This window comes from Populus alba, chromosome 15, assembly GCF_005239225.2.
Source record: "Populus alba chromosome 15, ASM523922v2, whole genome shotgun sequence".
NCBI lineage: Eukaryota > Viridiplantae > Streptophyta > Magnoliopsida > Malpighiales > Salicaceae > Populus > Populus alba.
In genome coordinates, this window is record NC_133298.1 from 11,712,993 (window position 1) to 11,735,609 (window position 22,617).

Below are 22,617 nucleotides of genomic sequence, written 5' to 3' on the forward strand. Positions count from 1 at the left end.
GAGGGTCATCTACTCAGCCTATTATTGTAGCTCTGCTCGCACCCACACTTATAGAGGAAAATATCTCATTGTCAAAATCTCATCTTACTAATATCTCATCTGCTCAGCCTACTCTACAATCAATATGGATCCAATTGTTCAAAAATCCCTAAAAGTTAGGGCATTTGGTGGAGAAGTTGAGTATGATAAGTTCACATTTTTTCCATGGAATTTCAGGGTGAGTGGTTCAATGATAGAGCCTCAGCATACTCCCCTAACACAAGCTCCAATCTTTATTGACTTAATTGCTAATGAGTCTCTGAAAGTGAAAGTGTTGGAAAATGCTGAATTTGATAAAATAGCTACTTGAAAAAAAGGTTGAGAACAATTGAAAGGGTGGGTCTCTACTATGTAGCAAAATATGATGAAATGTACCTAGTCTCTAATGTGGTTATCCTAAAAATATTCAGAGTACCATTAAGAACACTGGAACCCAATGTCTAGTGACTTGTCTCAAGATGTATTACAGTAAAATGGTTAAGGTGATAAATAATGAGAAACTGTTAATTCATTTCATTCAAGGTAGTATGAGTAATGTTGCTTTAAGTTGGTACATGTGGTTGGATAACATTGAGATTATAAAGTTGAGGGACTTGACAGACTCCTTCATCAAGTAGTATAGGATAGAATGAGCCTGCAAGCCATGGGAATAGGGGATAATGAGTCTATCGAATAGTATGCTCAAAGATGGCATGAAGTAATTACTCAAGTGAATCCTCTACTACTAGAAAAGAAAAGGGTCAGTTTGTTATCTAACACTCTTTAGCCACTTTATTTTGAGTATCTTGTTGTCAATATACCCCAATGTTTTGCTAATTTATTGATTTGTGGCTGAGAAGATTGAGCTAGCCATCACAATGGGGAAAATTAGAGGTCCAACCATAGGTTCTAAAGTAATGGTGAGAGATGAATCAGAAGATGGATCTCAGGTAAGGAATCTTAGTCATTTTGTCCAGCCAGGTCTCGTTGTATCCTCAATTACTTAAATGTATTTGTCAAAGATTGACATACATATACCATTTGAGTTTGTGTACCAACATCTTCTAAACTTTAGATTTGTTACCCTAACTCCATCAAATCCCATAAAACCACCATTTTCTAAGGGTATAATCGAAATGAGAGATGTGAATAGTTACAAGAGCTTCAAGTATAAAATTTAAAGGTTGGTAAGCAAAGGGCAAATTGAGTTTGTGAAGGATAGTGTCATCTACCATATTATCACTTGATTATCATGAGTGTTGTGATGTGTACGACGTTGAATGGTGTAGCTACCTTTTGGAATTGACAGGTGTGTTGGGTTTAATCATAAAGGTATGATTCAAGGGAGTCACCACTTAATATCATGGTCACTAGGAAACCTATGGTCTATAAAAGTCTGGGTAAGAGGACTAGTTGTGTAAGGGGATAAGGCATCACCCCTAATGCACCCTACCTAAGGTAAGTTTCTTTGTTGATTGATTGTTATTATAAGTTTTATTTCTATTCATTGGTCTCATCTAAGGTTTAAGATAGATCTCTCATCATAAGAAAGTCACTATCTTATCAGGTTAAAATGGTAGATTATGTCGTTCAGCTATTAACTGATAGAGGCAATCATGGTGGGAGATAGTGCAATCAAGGAGAGCCGCGAGGTTATGAACTTAGGGAGATTTTAGAATTGAATTTGAGAATCAGTTCTACTCATAGTATCCTTGTAAAATAAAGGAATGTGAGTGTTTAGCATTGAGGCAGGGTGATATGTTTTTATTGCAATATAAAAGGAGGTTTAATGACTTATAAATGTTCACCGCACATTATATGCCTTCTGAGCAAAAGATGATTTAGAAATTCAGAGATGGACTTAGGCAAGAATTGAAACAGGGATTGATAGCCCTATAATTATAAATGATGAAGGATTTGATAGAGGCAACTCAGGCTTTGAAGGCATGTATTATTAAGGGTCGGCAGGACCAACCAAGGGGTGGAAAAAGATAGGATGTTAACTATTTCATGGGTAAACCTCCCAGGCCTTCCCATTTTAAGAAGGGAAAAAGTATACAGTACAATCAGTTTAAGAAGAGAGGAGGAGACATCAGTTAGATCAGGTCAGTTGTTGGATTTTATCAAATTATAGGTGGAGGATCAGTTGGTGGATAATCAAATGTTAAAGGTAATTATATTGGAGGAGTTTCAAAGCAGAAGACCATTACTTATCCACTCTATGTCAAATGTGAGCAACGACATCCTAGAGATTGCTCTATATCATTAGAGTAATGCTACATTTATAGGCAAGATAGGCATAAATGGCGAGATTACCCCTATTTAGGTTGGGTATGGTACTATTACAATGAGCATGGGCATTTTAAGAAGGATTGTCTTGAGAGAACTGAGTATGTTTAGGGAAAGAGACAACAAACACAAAATTATTAGCAGTCAGTCACTATCAATAGACCTACCAGACTAATGCAGTCTGGGATTAGTGGAGATCAAGGTCGACCTCGAGGACAAGGAGAGAGGACCCAGGGCATAATGTTTCACATGACCCAGGAGGATGTATGGACTTCTATAGATGTAGTAGTATGTACTTTGTTATTAGAAAATCAATACGTGCATGTTTTGATAGATCCAAGTGCTACATACTCTTTTGTGGTAAGAAAAACTGAAAATAAACTGAAAAAAGCAACTAAGTTAAAAAAAAAAGGGGTTTTTGATTAGCACATCTTTAAGGGATGCAGTGTATGTAGAAAATTTGTATAAAGAAGTTAAAATTTATATTAAGATATATTATATGGAAGTAACTGTGAGGTCGATTGAATTACATGATTTTGACTTAATTCTAGGAATGGATTTGTTAAGTAGCCATATAACATAAATAGATTGCTTTTCAAAAATAATGACTATACAAGGATCAGATGGGAAAAGGATAACTTTAGGGGTGAGAGAAATGTCATGCCAAATTGTGTGATTTTGGCCATGACAACTAGTAAGCTTATGAGAAAAGGGTGTGTGGCTTATTTAGCTCGCATAATAGATTCTACAAAAAATAGGGTAAAGTTGAATAATATTCTTATCATGAGAGAGTTTTTGGATGTGTTTCTAGAAGAATTGTCAAGGCTACCCCTATAAATGGAAGTGGAAGTCTCGATTGATATATTGTCAAGTATCTCTCCTATAACTCAAACACCATTTAGAATAGCAGCAACAAAAGTGGTTAAGTTGAAAGTTCAATTGCAAGAATTACTACAAAGAGGTTCATACACTGAGTAATTCACCCTAGGAAGCTTCAGTTCTATTTGTGATAAGAGAGAGAGAGAGAGAGAGAGTGACGGGACATTTAGGATCTGCATGGACTATGGATAGTTGAATACGATAACATTGAAGAACAAGTATTCACTTCAACAGGTAGATGATTTGTTTGACTAGTTAAAAGGGGTCAGGGTGTTTTCAAAAATAGATCTGAGATCAGGGTATTACTAATTAAGGATCATGGAGCAGGATGTACCAAAAACTGACTTCAATACTTGTTATGGTCACTATGAGTTCCCAGTAATGTCCTTTAGATTGACAAATGGGTGACAATGTTTATAAACTTGATGAATTGGGTTTTTTTACCTTACTTGGATAAGTTTATGGTGGTGTTTATAGATAGAATTTTAGTCTATTTTGACTCTTATTTGAAGCATGAACAACACTTGAGATAGGTGCTGCAGACCCTTAATGATCATTAATTGTATGTCAAATTTAGTAAACGTGAATTTTGGATGAAAGAGGTGGTTTTTCTAGGGCATTTTATATTTGCAGAGGGAATATTTGTAGACCCAATGAAGGTTGAAGCAGTATTGAAATGGAAAAAGCCTATAAATGTAATAGGAATCTGTAGTTTCCTAGGATTTACAGGGTATTATAGGAGGTTTGTTGAGGGTTTTTAGACTATAGCAACTCCATTGACTTGGTTGATTAGAAAGGAGACAAAATAGGAGTAGTCAAGTGTGAAGAAAGTTTCCAGGAATTGAAGACAATATTAACTATCACCCTAATATTGATACTTTCTTTGAGAATAAAGGGATTTATGGTCTATAATGACGCATCCAAAAGGGACTTGGTTGTGTTTTAATGAAACATGGAAAAGTCATCGCTTATGCCTCAAGACAATTGGAGTCTCATAAAGTCAATTATCATGTTCATGATCTAAAGTTAGTTGTGGTGGTATATACATCATGGGTGTGAAGACATTACTTGTATGGATCTCAGGTTCAGATCTTTATGGACCATAAAATTTTAAGGTATTTAATTACACAAAAGGAGTTGAATATGCAACAAATAAGGTGCATATAATTAACTAAGGACTTTGATTGTGTAATAAATTATCACCCTTAGAAGGCTAATATGGTTACAAATACCCTTAGTTGTAATAACAAGGCAGTAATGGAGACAATGGAGGAGGGTGATGAAAGGTAATTAATAGAGTTGAAAAATATTTATGCTAAAGTTGAGGTTAGGCCTAAGGGTTCATTGTTGGCTCAATTAAGGGTGTGATCTGTGTTACGAGACAATTTTAGAGGTGCAACAAAGGACACTAAAGTGAAAAAAAATTAAGAGATAAGGTGAAACTAGGGGTTAAGACATTTTTCAAGTCTTGGATGGATAATGAGATGGTAATGATGGGTAGATGAATATATATGCCTAATGATAAAGATTTGAAAGAGGAGGTTCTAAGAGAAGCCCATTAATCAAAATTTGTGGTGCATCAAGTTATATGACCAAAAAGGAAATTTATGGTACTAAGATGTATAGGGACCTAAAGGAATTATATGTTGGCCAAGCATGAAGAAGGAAATTGTTGAATTTATGACCAAATATGGAGTTTGCCAGCAAATAAAGGTGGAGCATTAAAAACCAGATAAACCTCTCTAACACTTTTTTTGCCCATGAAAATGATAGATTCAATAGATAAGTTAGCCAAATTGTATGTGAATGAAGTGGTGAGACTACATAGGGTACAAGTATCAATTATTTCTAATCGAGACCCTAGATTCACTTCATGGTTATGGCCCAGTATTCAACATGCTCTAGGGATAAAGGTAAATTTGAGCACAACCTTTCATCCATAGTTGAATGGGAAATAAAAAAGAACGATCCAGACTCTAAAAGATTTACTAAGGACCTGTATATTGGAATTTGAGGTAATTGGGAAGAACACCTACCACTAGTGGTGTTCACCTATAACAATAGTTATCAATCTATAATAGGGATGGCCTACTATAAAGCATTGTATGTGTTTTAAAGACGGTAAATCTTAAATATTAAAAGATCAGGGGCTTGAATTCAAATTTTCAAAACTTCAAGGACCAAATTAAAAATGGCCATTATTAGTCCAAAATGGCACTGCTTCAAACATGCATTGTTCTTCTTCTTCTTCCTTGGATGCTAAAAGCTCACTTGCAAAGAAGGAAAGGAAATTGTGAAACATTGGCATCCCAGTCCAACCAAAACTCAAATAGAAAGTCTTATCTTCATGAAGATCGCAACCTCAGGGAGATAAGGTTGAATTTCTCATGCCCTCATAAAAGAGAGTCTAACATGAATTTATCATGCCCTTAACACGATCAAAAGATTGATGTCTTATCCCAAATGCAGGAGTGTCGAGGTAATAAATAACCCGGCAAGACCAGGGTCGAACCACAGGGAAGTTAACTATATAATTTACAAATAACAATAATAATAATAATAATAATAATAAGTTAAAGATGACTTTGAGATTTAAGATTAATGTGAAGATTAATCAAAGATAAAAGCAATTGTTAAGGTTATAGGATCCACTAATAGTATTAAAAATAAGTATAGTATAAACTCTTTTTATTAATCAACTGGAAACCACACACAAAGAAGGTTTCAATCAGATGAATTATCCTTTATAGTTCATTATAAAATTTTAACATGATCATATTAATTATCTTATTTTAGTAACACCATACTTTTAAATATTGTCAGGAATTCATAATGTTAACTTATATTAACAACAAATCAAGTTTCTTTCATAGCACAGGTGTAAGTTATACTATATGGTTGGCTATGAAAGTGCCAAGCATTTGCAGTACCAAGTGTTATACAACACAAATCTATATTAACCATTTAACAAGCAAGGTATTAAGAATTAGTAAGATAAAAAGATAAGACATGTTAATAACAAACTTTCTTGGATATAAACATTGAAGTCCATGTTGAGTTTATATTATACATATTCTAACACCATTAGTGAAACCTTTTCACCTTGATATAATAAACTTAGCTAAACATAATGAAGAAGATAAACATAAATAAACAACATAAGAACATAAGTATAGTAAAGAAAATGAAAAGCATAAACAAGAGATTAAGGAAAATATAGCATGAAATAAAACTTAAACATTACAAAAATATAAAGAGAGAAATAAAGAGCATGATCTTGATCTGAACAACCAAGATGCCTCAATGCATCACAAATGCCTCCTTTTATAGGCCAAAATTTGGAACTATTGATCTGATGACTAATTGTTGAGTGGGTGGCCACATCTTGACTTGGTAACAATCCTTATCTTCTTATCTGAACAAAACATCATTGATAACATCCAAATTTGAACCACCTGTACTGATGAAAGTTCTAGGAAATTATCTCATATTTCTAAGAAAAAATAATTGAGGTTATTTGGACTTCTAGAACTCGAGATATGAGTTGAATACTAAACAGTGTCTAGGCTGCAGGAAAGATTCGTACTTCTCCGTTGTTGCTATAATTTGGACTTGAAAACGGTATTTTTAAATCTTGGACTCCACATTAAAGTTTTATGTATATATCTTATCTTTACATCCATATAAAGCAGACCTAAATCCAAGATCTATAGCTCCAGATATGACCCAATTACCGAACAGTGTTCTAGTTTGGACTGAACCAGCATCTCTTTTCTAAGTTTGGCCCCCTCTTTGTCCTTTCAATTTTAGTTCTTAAACTCATCAATCAATCCTTTCATTTATGTGATAGTCCTGCATTTAAGATGAACATTTACCACAAATGAAAGGTATCTTATATTATTAGATATGTTATTATAAAACATGTTTTAGTTAAGGAGTTATTGATACTTCAAGTGTAAAATGATGATATAAAACCTTGATAAAAATGCACTTTTAAGTACTAATCAGCCCTCATAAAAGGGATTCTTATCTTCATGAAGATCACAACCCCGAGGAGATAAGGATGAATTTCCCAATTCGACTAAAACACAATGTCCCCATGCCATATCATGGTCCTCGGGAGATAAGCAACAGGGAAGCCTATAAAAGGCAAATGACGAAAAAAAAAAAAGTAGAGAAAGAACGAGAGTGAGAAAACCATAGACATGTAAACACCAAAGAGAAGGAAGAAAGAAAAAACAAAGGAAGGGTAGAAACATAGAGGGGGAAGCACCAATCGGCCAAGAGACCGTCACTTTGCATCTTCGTCTGCAGCAGCACACCCAGGTAAGAATTCTTCCTCCTACTCGTTTAATTCATTTCTAAGTTGGAAAAATAGTGTGAACATAATTATAATTACATTCACACTGTGCAGAGCACGCGTGACTTAGTTCAAACATGCTTGTTACTGGGGCTGTTTACTGGTCTAAACTAGTAACAGGGCTTGTTACTAGTCTAAACTAGTAACCGAGCCAAGCTAGCTGGGTCCAGCCCATCCTGTACAACCAGGCTATCAAGCCCAGTTAAAAATAAGAGAGTGTGCCAGGTCTAGGCCATAGGCCCAACCGACCCAAATTGTGTTTACTAAGGGTGTGTTTGGCAAAACACACCCTTATGCCTTGGCCATAATTTTTATTCCCATTATAGTTTGATATTTGGCCAAATGAGCCCCTTTTTTATATCAGAAAATTTCAAAAATATTTGGGGATTTTCATTGATTTATTTGCGGGCCCCTTGCACTTTGATTTATTTTTTTTCTTTGTGTTTTGTATTTTTTTGTTTTTAGCTATATGCTTAATCTATGAACTTTTACTATTACATGTAAATTTGTTGTGCAATATTTTTTTTTTATTTCCATCTAAAAATGGCAAATAATAATAAAGGATAAACAAAAAGAAAATTGCATAGAAAAACTCTTCTTCAAATTCAAATTTTTTTGCAAAATTATTCACTAACACTAGAGTTAGTAATATCATAACTTTTTGGATTTGTGCAATATTTACCAACACCAGAGTTGGAAATATTTGTATGAACTATTCACTGATGCTAGAGTTAGGAACATAATAGTAAGAATAAAAAAAAGGAGAAAAAGTAAAAGGAGAACATATTCTTAGCAATTTTAGACAAAACCAACAATGCAACCTGTCTCATGTAAGATGCTTAAGAGGTAATAACATCTTCCCTTTCGCGTAACCAGTCTCATACCATTATAATCTATGTTGACCGATTAGGATTCCTAGTGACCATAATACTAAGTGGTGACTCCTTGAACTAGACCTTTCCCCCAAAAAAATAAGATGCCAGATATATATTCTTTTTCCGTGAGATTTAATTTCTAATCTGTCACCGCGATGTCCGGGTGTGGCAATATGGTAGGACATGTCAAACCCTTGTTTTTTAGGAAGAAATTAGTGATAAGTGGATGGGACCAAAATTAGTGCAAATCACTTTGAAAAAAATGAAAATCATAAGAGACAGAATGAAGGCGGTCGAAGATAGATAAAAGAGTTATACAAATGTCAGAAAAAGATCTTTTGAATTTAAAGTTAGAGATATGGTGTACTTGCAGGTCGCACCTTAGAAACATATGTTGTGATTTGGCATGAAGGGAAAATTGGCACCAAGGTATATTGGGCCTTTTAAAGTGTTAGAGAAAATTGAACCGGTGGCATATAAGTTAGCTTTACCTCCACATATAGCCAAGATACATAATGTATTCCATGTTTTGTTATTATAAAAACTAACGTAGACCCTTCTAAAGTGTTGCCACAATCTTCATAAGAAGTTAAAGAAGATTTGACTATGGTGGCAAAACCAGTAAAAATTTTGGATCAAAGCAAAAAAGAGTTAAGGAATAAAAAGATTCTTATGGTAAAAGTGTTATGGAAGAGTTCTCAAGTCAAGGAAGAAACTTGGGAAATGGAATCACAAATAAAGAAAAAGTATCCAAAGTTATTCCCCGGTACACATATGAATTAAATTTTGAGGATGGTGGCAAAATTTACAGCAAGAGGCACTCCAACAGCCTTATTATAATTCTTTGCTTTCTAATCCATCCTTACACTGTGTTCAATGAGATGGTATTTGGATGCAAAGTGGACGAATCCTCTTGAGTCCCACTTCGTCCCTATTGCCTGTTGTCTTGGCCGATGGTCACTATTCTCCTTCAGGTGGACATTTTGGATACCTGAAGACTCTCTCCCGTATTTCAGCAAGTTTTGTTTGGCCTGGCATTCGCACATCTGTCAAAACTTTTATTCGGGAGTGTGAAGTGTGTCAACGTTGCAAGCATGAGACCCTTTGGCCGGCCGGTTTGCTTCAACCCCTGCCCATTCCACAGCGAATATGGACAGATATATCCATGGATTTTGCCGAAGGATTGCCGCTATCACAGGGTTACAATGTAATTATGGTTGTGGTGGATCGCCTCTCCAAATATGCCCATTTTGTGCCCCTGAAACATCCCTATACAGCAGCATCAATAGCCAAATGTTTCCTCAATAATGTGGTGAAATTACATGGGATGCCTCTTTCCATTGCTAGTGATCGTGACAAAATTTTCATTAGTTCTTTTTGGAAATCTCTATTCAAATTACACGGCACAACACTATGTTACAGTTCCAGCTATCATCCTCAATCCGACAGCCAAACTGAGGTGGTAAATCGCACCCTTGAGCAGTATTTACGTTGCTTCTCTTCTGACCATCCCAAAGGCTGGATGGAATGACTTGCTGATTAGTACATAAAAGTGCATGTTTATCAAGGTTTTATATCATCATTTTGCACTTGAAGTATCAATAACTCCTTAACTAAAGCATGTTTCATAATAACAAGTTTGATACTATAAGATACCTTAATTTATGGTAAATGTTCATCTTAAATGCAGGCCTATCACATAAATAAAAAGATTGGATGATGAGTTTAAGTATTGAAAGTGAAAGGACAAAGAGATGGCCAAACTTAGAAAAGAGATGTTGGTGCAGTCCAAACCGGAACATTGCTCGGTAATTGGATCATATCTAGAGCTCTAGATCTCGGATTTAGGTCCATTTTATATGGATGGAAAAGTAAGACAAAGGCCTACAACTTTCATGCGGAGCCCAAGATTTCAAAAGGCCGTTTTGAAGTCCAAATTGAAGGAACAACGAAGAAGTCCGAAGCTGTCCTGCAGCCCAGACACTATTTAGTGTTCAGCCCATATCTTGAGTTCTAGAAGTCCAAATGACCTCATATTTTTTTTGTTGGAAAGCTGAGATAATTTCCTAGAACATGCCTGAGGATTCTAGGAAAATTATGATGTTAGCAATGACGTTTTGTTCAGACAAGAAGATAAGAATTGTCACCAAGTCAAGATGTGGCCACCCACTCATCAATTAGTCAACAAATCAATAGTTTCAAATTTTGGCCTATAAAATGAGGCACTTACCATGTATTGAGGCATCTTGGTTTTTAGATCAAGATCATGCTCTTGCTTTCTCTCTTTGTATTGCTTATGTTTTGCTTTCATTAATATCAAGTTTATCCACTTCATTTCCTTTCCTTTACTTAGTTAACTTTTTTCTCATTTATGTTCTTATCTTGTTCATTTATGTTTCTTTCTTTCATTATGTTTAGCTAAGTTAATTATGTCAAGGTGAAAAGGGTACACTAATGGTGTAAGAACAAGTATAATATAAACTTAACATGGACCTTAACATTGGATACTAACATGTTTTATATTTGTTATCTTGTTCACTTTTAATACTTTACTTGTTAAATGGTTAATCTAGATTTATGTTGTATAACACTTGGTACAACAAATACTTGGTACTTTCATAACCCATACTGTATGGTATTACCGACACCTGAGCTATGAAAGAAACTTGATTTGTTGTTAACATAAGTTATAATCATGAATGTCTGCCAACATTTACAAGTATTAGCTTTATTCGAATAAGATAACTAATGTAATCATGTTAACAATTTATAATCTGATTGGAACCTCCTTTATGTGTGGTTTCCAATTGAATAATAAGAGTTTATACTATACTTGTTTGAAGTACCATTAGTGGATCCTCTAACCTTGACATTTATTTTTATCGTTGTTTAATCCTTACATTAATCTTTCATCTCAAAGTTCTCATTAATTTCTTCATCTTCTTCTTCTTCTTTTATTATTATTATTATTATTATTATTATTATTTGCATTCTGTTTATATTATATAATATATCTCTTTGATCTTTTCATAAACTCAGTATATAGGCTGGAAACCTGTGACCCGATCTTTTAGATCATTCTCAGGTATAACAACGCCACGTACTGAGTATTATTATTATTGTTGTTGTTGTTGTTGTTGTTGTTATTGTTGTCTTGTTATTTATAATTTATACAATTAACCTCTCTATGGTTTGACCCCGGTCTTGCCGGGTTATTTATTACTTCAACACTCCTGCACTTGGGAAAAGACATCAAGCTTTTGGTTGTGTCAAGTTTTTGGCGCCGTTGCCGGGGAGGTAAATTCTTGTATAAATTATAATATTTAATTTGTTTTCTCTTTTCACTTTTCATTTTATCTAACTTTTGTTTTCTTTGTTTTGTTTTATTTCTTTTTCTTCTATTTTCTTTTCTTCCTTTTATTGTCTTCTTACACGTGCATGAGAGTTTGGTCACATACATTAAGTGGTCGACTTTGTAGGGTATCCTCATCATTTTCAGAAAATATGGCCGAAGAAGATAATCAATCGCTTCATAATGAGAATAATGAGAATAACCGTATGAGAACACTTAGAGACCACATGAATCCCACAAGAATAAGTGCACCCTCATGCATAGTTTTCCCTCCTGATGCATCTTATTTTAATTTTAAGCCAGACATTATTCAACTTTTACCATCTTTTCATGGCTTAGACTTAGAAAATCCATACTTGCATTTAAAGGAATTTGAGGAGGTCTGTAATACCTATAATGACTCAAATTGTAGCATGAACACCATTAGATTAAAGCTTTTTCCTTTTTCATTAAAAGATAAAGCTAAAACATGGCTACAAAATTTGAGACCAGGATCTATTCGTGCTTGGGATGAAATGCAACAACAATTTTTAAAAAAGTTTTTTCCGTCTCACAGAACAAACTCTTTCAAAAGATAAATCATCACTTTCACTTAAAAACCAAGCGAAACATTTTACCAATGTTGAGATAGGTATCGAGATTTGCTTAATACTTGCCCTCATCATGGTTTTGAAACATGGAGATTGGTTTCACATTTTTAAGAAGGTTTAACACCGAGAGATAGGCAAATGGTTGAATTGATGTGCAATCGAACTTTCGAAGATAAAGACCCTAATGAAGCAATGAAGTACCTAGACTTGCTAGTCAAAAATGCTCAAAATTGGGACACCACGGGTACTTATGAGGCACCAAGTAAAACTCAACCTCATACATCTAGTGGAGGTATGCACAACCTTAGGGAAGATCATGACCTCCAAGCCAAGTTTGCATCTTTAGCTAGAAAAGTCGAAGCTCTTGAATTGAAAAAGAGTGGTCAATTAAAATATGTTCAAGACATTATGTGTCAAATCTGTGAAACCAAGGAACACTCAACAAATGATTGTCCAACTTTGCCTTCTTTTAGGGAATGCCTCCATGAACAAGCCCATGCTTTAAACAGTTTCCAAAGACCCAACCATAACCCATACTCACAAACGTATAACCCTGGTTGGAGAAATCACCCAAATTTTAGTTGGAAGAGTGATAGCAACAATGCATAAACTTCATAGCCACCGTTTCAAGCACACCATAATTTTCAAAATTCTCATGGATATGCACCTCCTTATGCTCCACCTCCTAGAAGAAATCTTGAGGAAACATTGCATGCATTCATTGAAAAGCAAGAGACAATCAACACTCAACTTGCTCAAAGCATGACAGATTTTAAAGATGCTCTTGCAAAATTAACATCTGCTCTCAGTTTCCAAGAGAAAGGTAAGTTTCCATCTCAACCACAACAAAATTCAAAGGGGCAATACAATGCAAATGCAAGTGGTTCTGGAAGCCAACATATGGATCAAGTCAAATCAGTCATCACTCTTCGTAGTGGTAAGGTTATTGAAAAACTCATTCTTGAACCTTGTGAGAAAGATGATGAGTCTATCTCTGAGGGTAAGGAATGGGTTGAACCTGAACATTGCAAAGAGAAGGCTGATTCCGCGCCAGCACTTCCATTTCCTCATGCCATGACCAAACAAAGGAAAGTCAATCACAACTCTGAAATCGTTGACACTTTCAAACAGGTAAGGATCAATATACCTTTGTTGGATTTTCAAGATTGACAACAGATTCGAAATCTGACATCACACCAATCGATGACTATTTTCTCGATGAATCTTTACTTTCCATTTCTACGATGCCTTGGTTTGCTAATATTGTTAATTTTCTTGTTTCGGGACAATTGCCAGCTCATTGGAGTACCCAATACAAAAGAAAGTTCTTGAATGAAGTGAAGAACTTTTATTGGGATGACCCTTATTTATTCAAATATTGTCTTGATCAAATATTTCGAAGATGCATTCCTGACAATGAGGTAAGTAGTGTCATTAAATTTTGTCATTCTGAGGCATGTGGGGGTCATTTCTCATCAAGAAAGACAACTGTAAAAATCTTATATAGTGAATTTTATTGGCCCACCATGTTCAAAGACTCACATGCATTCTGCAAGACTTATGAAAATTGTCAAAAGTTGGCATCTATTTCAAAACGTCACATGATGTCTTTAAATCCTATTCTTGTCATTGAGATCTTTGACTGTTGGGGTATAGATTTCATGGGTCCATTTCCTCTATCATTTGGTTCCGTGTACATATTAGTCGCAGTAGATTATGTTTCAAAATGGATAGAGGAAATTCCAAGTCGAAACAATGATCACAAAATAGTGATAAAGTTTTTGAAAGACAATATTTTGAGTCGATTTGGAATCCCTCAAGCCATAATAAGTGATGGTGGAACACATTTCTGCAACAAGCCATTTGCTTCTTTAATGAAGAAATATGGCATCACACACAAAGTTGCCACCCCTTATCACCCTCAGACAAGTGGACAAGTAGAGCTTGCTAATAGGGAGATCAAACAGATCTTGGAGAAAACGGTGAACCCTAATCGGAAAGACTGGTCTTTAAGACTTAATGATGCACTTTGGGCTTATCGAATTGCATATAAAACATCATTAGGTATGTCACCTTATAGACTAGTCTATGGAAAACCTTGTCACTTGCCTGTGGAAATTGAACATAAAGCTTATTGGGCTATTAAAGCTTTCAATTCAAACATTGATGATGCTAGTCAGCTGCGAAAATTGCAAATAAATGAGCTTGAGGAAATAAGAAATGATGCATATGACAATTCAAGAATTCATAAAGCAAGAATCAAAGAGTTTCATGACAAGAAAATACTGAGAAAAACATTCAATGTTGGTCAAAAAGTCTTGCTTTATAATTCTCGACTCCATTTATTTCCTGGAAAACTAAGATCAAGATGGAGCGGTCCTTTTATTGTGAAACATGTGTATCCATATGGGGCCTGTGATATCGAGAATCCAAAGAATGGCAATGTTTTCAAGGTAAATGGGCATCGGTTGAAAGTTTATTTTGAGAATTTTTCAGTTGAAAATGACTCTACTGAATTGAGTGATCCTATATATAAAGATTGATTCTTTTTCTCACATTGTTTTGTGTTTGTTTTGGTGTATTTTTTGTTTTGCTAGTTTCTCTCACCCCGGTCAAATGGCGGATAACGGTACTTCGTGACTCTTAAGTCGATTCTTTCAGTTTCCCATGATAACTGATATCTGTGTATATATTTATACAATTCTTAGCTTTTTCTCTCTTCTTTGAATCTCTTCTCTAATTCTCTTTTGAAAATGGACACCACTTTTAAAAAATTGAAAAGGTATTTTCTCGCTCTGCCACCAAATGCGATTACAAAAATTTACCGTGCTAGGTGTGAAAGATTGAGGTTGTTAATGAACCATGGAATTCCTGAAGATATTCGTTGGCTGATTGAAGCAAAGGTCTGATTATCAGGTGAGTCCTCCAATTCTTTCATTTCACACATGCCTGGAACAAGTAAAAGCACTTTTGTAAAGAAACGTCGTGCAAAACGACTGAAAGTCTGTCACAGATGTGCCAGATGGACTTGTAATGCGACATGTCGTTCTTTAGGAATGGTATCTGTAAACTGTGAAATAAAATACAATTCATTAAGGATGGCCTGAGTAAGGGGTCTTTAGATAATCTTTTGTTAACCCTTGAGACGCATCCTAGTGGAGATGTGCATCGTGTAATTCATGATTTATGGCCACAATTCCATAAAGAACATGATCGACTTAGTCTTGGGAATCTGACTAAAAAAGACCATGTTTGCCAGTTTTTAAGAAAACTGGATGGGAAGCCTATCCCCGACCCATAGAGGGCGTTTAAGCCGTTCTTGGACGTAAAACCAAGGGAAGATGTGAGCCACAATCACAACTACCTGTACATACATGCTTTGTCAAAATAAATAAATAAAGAGAGAGAGTGTGAGACTACAGTTGGCCTATATATAGGTGGTATGATTGCATTTTCACTTTTTCATCTATAAATTCTTCTCTTCCTTCCCTTCATTTCTACTCATCCCATACATTCATCAAATATAGAAGTGTGTAGAAATGGCAGGTTCCTCAAGTCATCACATAAGAAATATTTGTGTTTTCGGTGGATCCAGCCCTGGGAAAGAAAAAGAGTTTTTAGAATCAGCAAATCATCTTGGTCAAGTACTAGCTGAAAGAAAGATTCATTTAGTGTATGGGGAGGCAGCCTTGGGTTAATGGGAGGTGTGTCAATAGCTGCATTTTTAGGAGGCAGTCAAGTTTTGGGGGTTGTCCCCAAAGCTTTAGCAAATAGGGATATCATTGGAAAAACAATTGGAGAGGAACTACAAGTCCCAACAATGTCTGATCGATTGAACGCCATGTTTAGCCATGATGATGCCTTCATTTCCTTACCAGGTGGTCTGGGCACATTGGAAGAGATCTTTCATATTTCATCTTGGGCCCAACTGCACATTCACCTTAAACCTATAGGTTTGTTAAATGTTAATGGTTTTTATGATAAGTTGCTGTCTTTCCTTGATCAAGCTGTGGAACAGGAATTTCTAACATCTTCGGCACGACAAAACATAATCTCTGCTGCTACTGCTGAACAATTGATTGACCAACTACAATCTTTCATCCCTGTCATTGATCCTTGCATGAGTCGCCTAGATTGGTCAACTAAGGAAAGCCGTAAAAAGCTTAGATTAGATTTGAGCCTTCATCTGTGAAACCTTGTGTCTTTTGGTTTTATTAATAACATATTATTTTGTTTTGTTACTTCTTACATTTGTTTAAGTGTGTTTCAGGTTTGTCATTGTTCGTTGTTTCAAGTGATGTCTTTTATACTCTATCTTTCTACCTTAGGACATTGAGGACAATGTCTCGTTTTGGTTAGGGAGAGAGGGTAGTAGTTTTTTTTTAAAAAAAAAACTAACCAACTAACTGTTTTTGTTTTTTAAAAAAAAACCATTTGGCAAAATTGTTATTACTAGGATGGCAAAGTAAAGAGGAATTATTCTTGAGATGCATCTTAGTAAAAATTTTCTAATGGTTATTTGCAATATTCATAACAAGGCCTATTAGAATACTTCTTGAAATATTCAGGTTTACAAACTCTCGCATTGTTATCACTTGATTCTGCTTATATACTCATTTAACAAGTATTATTAAACCTTCATTTTCACACACACACTTTAACATATGATTGTGGGTTGCACATTGGATTATTACATTATTTATGTTCTTTTGTTGAAGGTAACAACTAAGGGAAAGGGATAGTATATAATATGCAAAAAAAAAAAAATATTGATAATATTGATGATAATAAAAACGTAGATAAGTTTGGTTTCGTAGCCTCCCTAACCTAAGCAATTAAGCCCAAATGGGTGTTTTAACACCTAATACCCTAAAATCAACTGACTTGGAAGCTATTGACCCAAAGCTTGTTACATGGGTTAAGGAGAAAAGCTTAAGGGAATCAAAATTGCACTATCTACGTATCAGTATCTGCAACCCGAGTTGTTAAGCTCGTAGGGGTGTCTCAACACCTAATGCCCTAAGACCAACTGGTCTAGGAGTCGTTAGCCTAAAACTCGTTACATGGGTTAAAGATACATTGTGTTTTAAGTTGTATGTGTATATAAATAAAATAAAAAGAAGAAGAAAGAAAAAAAAAGCAAAAAAGAAAAAAAGAAAGAAAAAAGAAAAAAGAAAAAAAAAAGTAATAATAATAATAATCTCAACCCAAGGAAGTTCACCCTAAACATTTGAACATAATGTTGTTTTCTTCCAAAAAAAGCCCTATCATCTATGTTTTCATATATTGAGCACATAAAAACAAGGTTTATTAATATCTTGTTTAAGAAGTATGAAACATGAATATAAATTTAATGAGAGTTTGTTTATCTGGATAGATTAATGGAAGTTGAATGATGAATGCCTTGCTTTGTGGAACTTGCAAATTGTTTCTCTATTTTAACGCTTTTGATTACTAGGGATTATTAATAAGCTGGTTGGGGGTTGTGATTAGTACTTAAAAGTGCATGTTTATCAAGGTTTTATATAATCATTTTGCACTTGAAGTATCAATAACTCCTTAACTAAAGCATGTTTCATAATAACAAGTTTGATACTATAAGATACCTTAATTTATAGTAAATGTTCATCTTAAATGCAGGCCTATCACATAAATAAAAAGATTGGATGATGAGTTTAAGTATTGAAAGTGAAAGGACAAAGAGATGGCCAAACTTAGAAAAGAGATGTTGGTGCAGTCCAAACCGGAACATTGCTCGGTAATTGGATCATATCTAGAGCTCTAGATCTCGGATTTAGGTTCATTTTATATGGATGGAAAAGTAAGACAAAGGCCTACAACTTTCATGCGGAGCCCAAGATTTTAAAAGGCTGTTTTGAAGTCCAAATTGAAGGAACAACGAAGAAGTCCGAAGCTGTCCTGCAGCCCAGACACTATTTAGTGTTCAGCCCATATCTTGAGTTCTAGAAGTCCAAATGACCTCATATTTTTTTTGTTGGAAAGCTGAGATAATTTCCTAGAACATTCCTGAGGATTCTGGGAAAATTATGATGTTAGCAATGATGTCTTGTTTAGACAAGAAGATAAGAATTGTCACCAAGTCAAGATGTGGCCACCCACTCATCAATTAGTCAACAAATCAATAGTTTCAAATTTTGGCCTATAAAAGGAGGCACTTACCATGTATTGAGGCATCTTGATTTTCAGATCAAGATCATGCTCTTGCTTTCTCTCTTTGTATTGCTTATGTTTTGCTTTCATTAATATCAAGTTTATGCACTTCATTTCCTTTCCTTTACTTAGTTAACTTTTTTCTCATTTATGTTCTTATCTTGTTCATTTATGTTTCTTTCTTTCATTATGTTTAGCTAAGTTAATTATGTCAAGGTGAAAAGGGTACACTAATGGTGTAAGAACAAGTATAATATAAACCATAATTTTCAAACCCGACCCGGTCAAGTGATCGGGTCACGGGTCAGATGGGTTGACCCGGGTTAACCCGGGTCAACCCAAAAAAACTATATATATAAAAAAAAAAACACATAACTAATTACAATGCAACACTTGCATAAGCCAAATATAAATTATAAACTAACAACATAAATTTAATTCAATAAACCAACAACATAAACCAAATATAAATTATAAAATATTTAAAACAAAACATCCAACCACATAAATTCTAAAATATTTAAAACAAAACATCCAACCAACATAAATTTTCCAACAACATAAATTCTAAAATATTTAAAACAACAACACTTTCACTTATGTTGAATTAACACATTCACTAATGATTAGGTTCTTCTGTCTCCATGGAAGAAAAAGTTGGATCAAATGTCGATGGAATGAAGCCAATCTCGTCAACACCTAATAAATCATCAGCATGCTCCTTTGAAACTTCATCGTCACAATCATCTTCAATATCATTAACATTTATGACATCTACATTTCAAACACAATTAAGAAATAAATATTATGTGTTAAACAAACCTTTATTTTAAATAATATTTATCATTAAATAATTAATCATTAATTACCATCATCTAAGGTATCTTGTAAGGTCATAGTTGATAGAGCTTGGTGAAAACTCTCTACTTCTTCCGTTGCCAAGATTGATGGGTCATCTTCGACCACCCAATTTTCAATGTCAAAAATTGTCTCAACATTAATTGGATCATAATTTCATCCTTTCCAATAATTCCTACATATTAAAAGTGAAGGTAAACACAATATAAGTATTAATAATGCTACTAAACAAGATAAAATAATATTTAAGGAATTAAAGAAAAGAAAAATACTTTTGTTTCAATCTTAGATTGCAGTGGACGTAAACAAGGTCATTAAGCCTTTGGTGCTCCAATCTATTTCTCTTCTTGGAATGAATATGTTCAAACATACTCCAATTTCTCTCACATCCCGAAGAACTACAAGTTTGACTTAACACTCGTATAGCCAATTGTTGTAGATTTGGAGCGCTGGTTCCATATGTCATTCACCATTCATCTATACAAAAAAATAATAAGTAAGAGTGTAAGACTATCAAATAATATTTTTAAATATAAAAATTATATACCTGGAGGCATAAGGGTGCGATTATTTTTTGCGGACACTCGGCCAAAGTCATATTCAGTATTCCTAAAAAACTTCATCTCACTTGTAATCTTACTTTGCAATGGTAGATTTCCATGTGCATACTTCTCAAGAACATCTAGAAGTGCAGAAATGGTGCTCATATGTTTATCCATTATATTTCCATCATATTGAAATCGAGGATTCAACCAAAATGCCGCTGCATAAAGATTTCTATAAAATTGTCAATCCCACCGAGTATTGATAATGTCTATGAAAGGTTTCACTCTAGGCTTTCTCTTTTGAAATCTCCTCATCATTTCTTCTTTTGCATGATGAATAGCATCATACAAATATCCCATCAAAGGTCTATCATCACCATCAACCAATCGTAGAACTCGAACTAAAGGTTCACTCATTCGCACAATTATTGCACATTCTTCCCAAAACAAAGAGTCTAACACACTCTCAGCAAACTTTTTTCCTTTGATATCTTTAGCATAAGCAGATGAGACCCATTCCCTAGATGTCACCATAGCTCTCAACTGATCTTTATGAGCTAAAATGCTTTGCAATGCAATGAAATTGGTGGCAAAACGAGTAGGAGCTGGACGAAGTATTTCTTTTCCTCCAGTGAACTTCCTCATCAAATACAATGGATAACAATGATTATAAATATACTTTGTGATACCAGAAGCATGCTCAACAACACAACAAACTGACTACAATTTACCGATGTCCTGGAGTATGAGGTTGATGCAATGAGCAGCACAAGGAGACCAAAATATTGAAGGAAATTCTTCCATCAATAACCTGCCAGCAGCAACATAATTTGCAGCATTATCAGTCACCATATGCACAATGTTTTCTACCCCAACATACAAAACAACCTCTCTAAACAACTGATACAGCAATCTAGCAGTCTTTGAGACATCTGATACATCCACCGTTTTCAAAAAAACTGTTCCTTTAGGACAATATACTAAGAAGTTAATTAAAGTCCTCCTCTTCTGATCTGTCCATCCATCAGCCATTAATGTGCAACCAGTCTTCTTCCAAATCTCCCGATAACTTTCAACATAAATCTTCACTTCATCAACCGCTTTTGCCAAGTAATAACCACGGATAACATGCAAGTTTGGTCCTTTATAACCAGGACCCATGGCTGTTACAGCATCTATGGCATGCTGATAATACACAGAGTTAACAGCATTAAATGGCACACATGCATCAAACATCCACTTCGTTAAAGCAAGATCACACCGTTCAACTGCTTCTTTCCTTTGCCAACAATTCTGAAGAGACTTTTGAGCACCAGGAGTTGTTCTCGGCATGAAATATGTCCCTAATGTTGCAGATTTCTTCTGCTTTCCATAGCTTGTAGTAGATTGTTTTAGAGTACCGGTGCTTTGAATCTTTTTCTTTTTTGCAACCTTCGGTGGTAACATATGTTTTTTAGTATTGACATCCTCACCATCCTCCTCCTCCTCATCATCACCATCATCATCTTCTAATTGCCTAATCATCATCTCTTCATACTCCTTTTGTTGTGCATTAAAGGGATTGAAATCTGCTTGCATTTCTCTAATTCTTTTTTTCATTTCAACATTTCCTTTAAGGTTCAAAAGCATTTGATGTCGAACATCAGGAGGACATTTGCGACATTGTTCAACTTCTCCTTTAGCTCCAGCTAAATGTTGCTTAAATCGATTAATACCACCACCCGCAAATACTTTAGCACAATATAAACAAACTAATTTAGTTTTTTTACATCCAACACTAAGTTCAGGAGCTTCTCTACAATGACCCCATGCTAAATCTGTTCTTCCTCTACTACCAATTGACATGGAAATTGAAGGTTGAGATGATTGGGCCGTTGAAGGATCACTACTTGGAGTACTACCATCATGTGAAGACATTTTCAAACCTGACATAATTTAAATCACCACCTTTCAAAAAAAAAGAAAAGAAAAGGGAATGTAACAGTTGAGTTGCTAGGCATTGAAAAGGAAAAATACAGAAGAAACGAGTGAAGCAGTAAAAGCTGAAAGGAAAAATACAGAAGAAACTCTTTGATGCTTTATGGTGTTTGACTACTCATATATCTGATTCTCTTCTTCACATAATATTTTTTTTTTTCCTTTAGCTTTTGATTTATTGATGAAGTGCTGCTTGTTGAGCATGCAAGAAAGAAATATGATGATGCTTATCATAGAAAATTCTGTCATCAAACTACCATGATGATCTCAAAAACATGCACTACCATCTGATTTCTCTTGCACCTTTGCACTGTTTTTGTTTCTTTTTTATTATATAAATCTCCTCTTGAAGATAAAAACTTGGTTTTTCAAACGTTTTTATGCAATCTGTGATGTAATTACTTACCCAGTAACTCATTTTACAGTGATTAACATATTTTACAATCACCATCTTTCGACTGAGATTGCACAATTTGCTAGAAAAACTCTACATCAATTCTAATCCTACATTTCTGCATCAATTCTAACATTTCTAATCCGAGAGCATTCTAACATTTCTGCATCAATTCTAATAGTCATTTCTTCCTTCTAATTGCCAATAATTCTCAATTCTCAGCTCAACAATTCGAGAGTGAATAATTAAAAACAGAGAGTTCATCAAACAAATGAACGAACAATAAGTCCACTGGCAGCATCAAACAAA

General features: G+C 34.7%; 1 protein-coding gene and 2 non-coding genes across 3 annotated transcripts; 2 read left to right on the top strand and 1 right to left on the bottom strand.

Annotated features, from left to right (window-relative positions):
* Positions 1-19,153: 19,153 nt before the first annotated feature.
* LOC118032761 (uncharacterized) lies at positions 19,154-21,383 on the bottom strand. Its single transcript, XM_035037544.1, has 5 exons — positions 20,749-21,383; positions 20,287-20,577; positions 19,940-20,169; positions 19,404-19,490; positions 19,154-19,281 (listed from the first exon to the last, which is right to left on the bottom strand). Exons 1-5 carry the CDS (start codon positions 21,381-21,383, stop codon positions 19,154-19,156), a joined length of 1,371 nt encoding a protein of 456 aa, XP_034893435.1.
* Positions 21,384-22,124: 741 nt separating this feature from the next.
* On the top strand, positions 22,125-22,211 carry LOC118032784 (small nucleolar RNA Z195/SNORD33/SNORD32 family). Its single transcript, XR_004684714.1, has one exon. It is a non-coding gene; the product is annotated as a small nucleolar RNA Z195/SNORD33/SNORD32 family (small nucleolar RNA).
* Positions 22,212-22,295: 84 nt separating this feature from the next.
* On the top strand, positions 22,296-22,383 carry LOC118032785 (small nucleolar RNA Z196/R39/R59 family). Its single transcript, XR_004684715.1, has one exon. It is a non-coding gene; the product is annotated as a small nucleolar RNA Z196/R39/R59 family (small nucleolar RNA).
* The last annotated feature ends 234 nt before the right edge of the window (positions 22,384-22,617 follow it).

Bases quoted from the DNA above. Each gene is read 5' to 3' on its own strand.
- LOC118032761 (XM_035037544.1), bottom strand. From the start codon at position 21,383: ATGTTACCACCGAAGGTTGCAAAAAAGAAAAAGATTCAAAGCACCGGT. The intron at 20,578-20,748 runs GTTATTGATGGA...GTATTTGATGAG, and splicing joins AATTATGTTGCTGCTGGCAG to GAAGTTCACTGGAGGAAAAG. The intron at 20,170-20,286 runs GTATGATGCTAT...ACAATTTTATAG, and splicing joins AGACCTTTGATGGGATATTT to AAATCTTTATGCAGCGGCAT.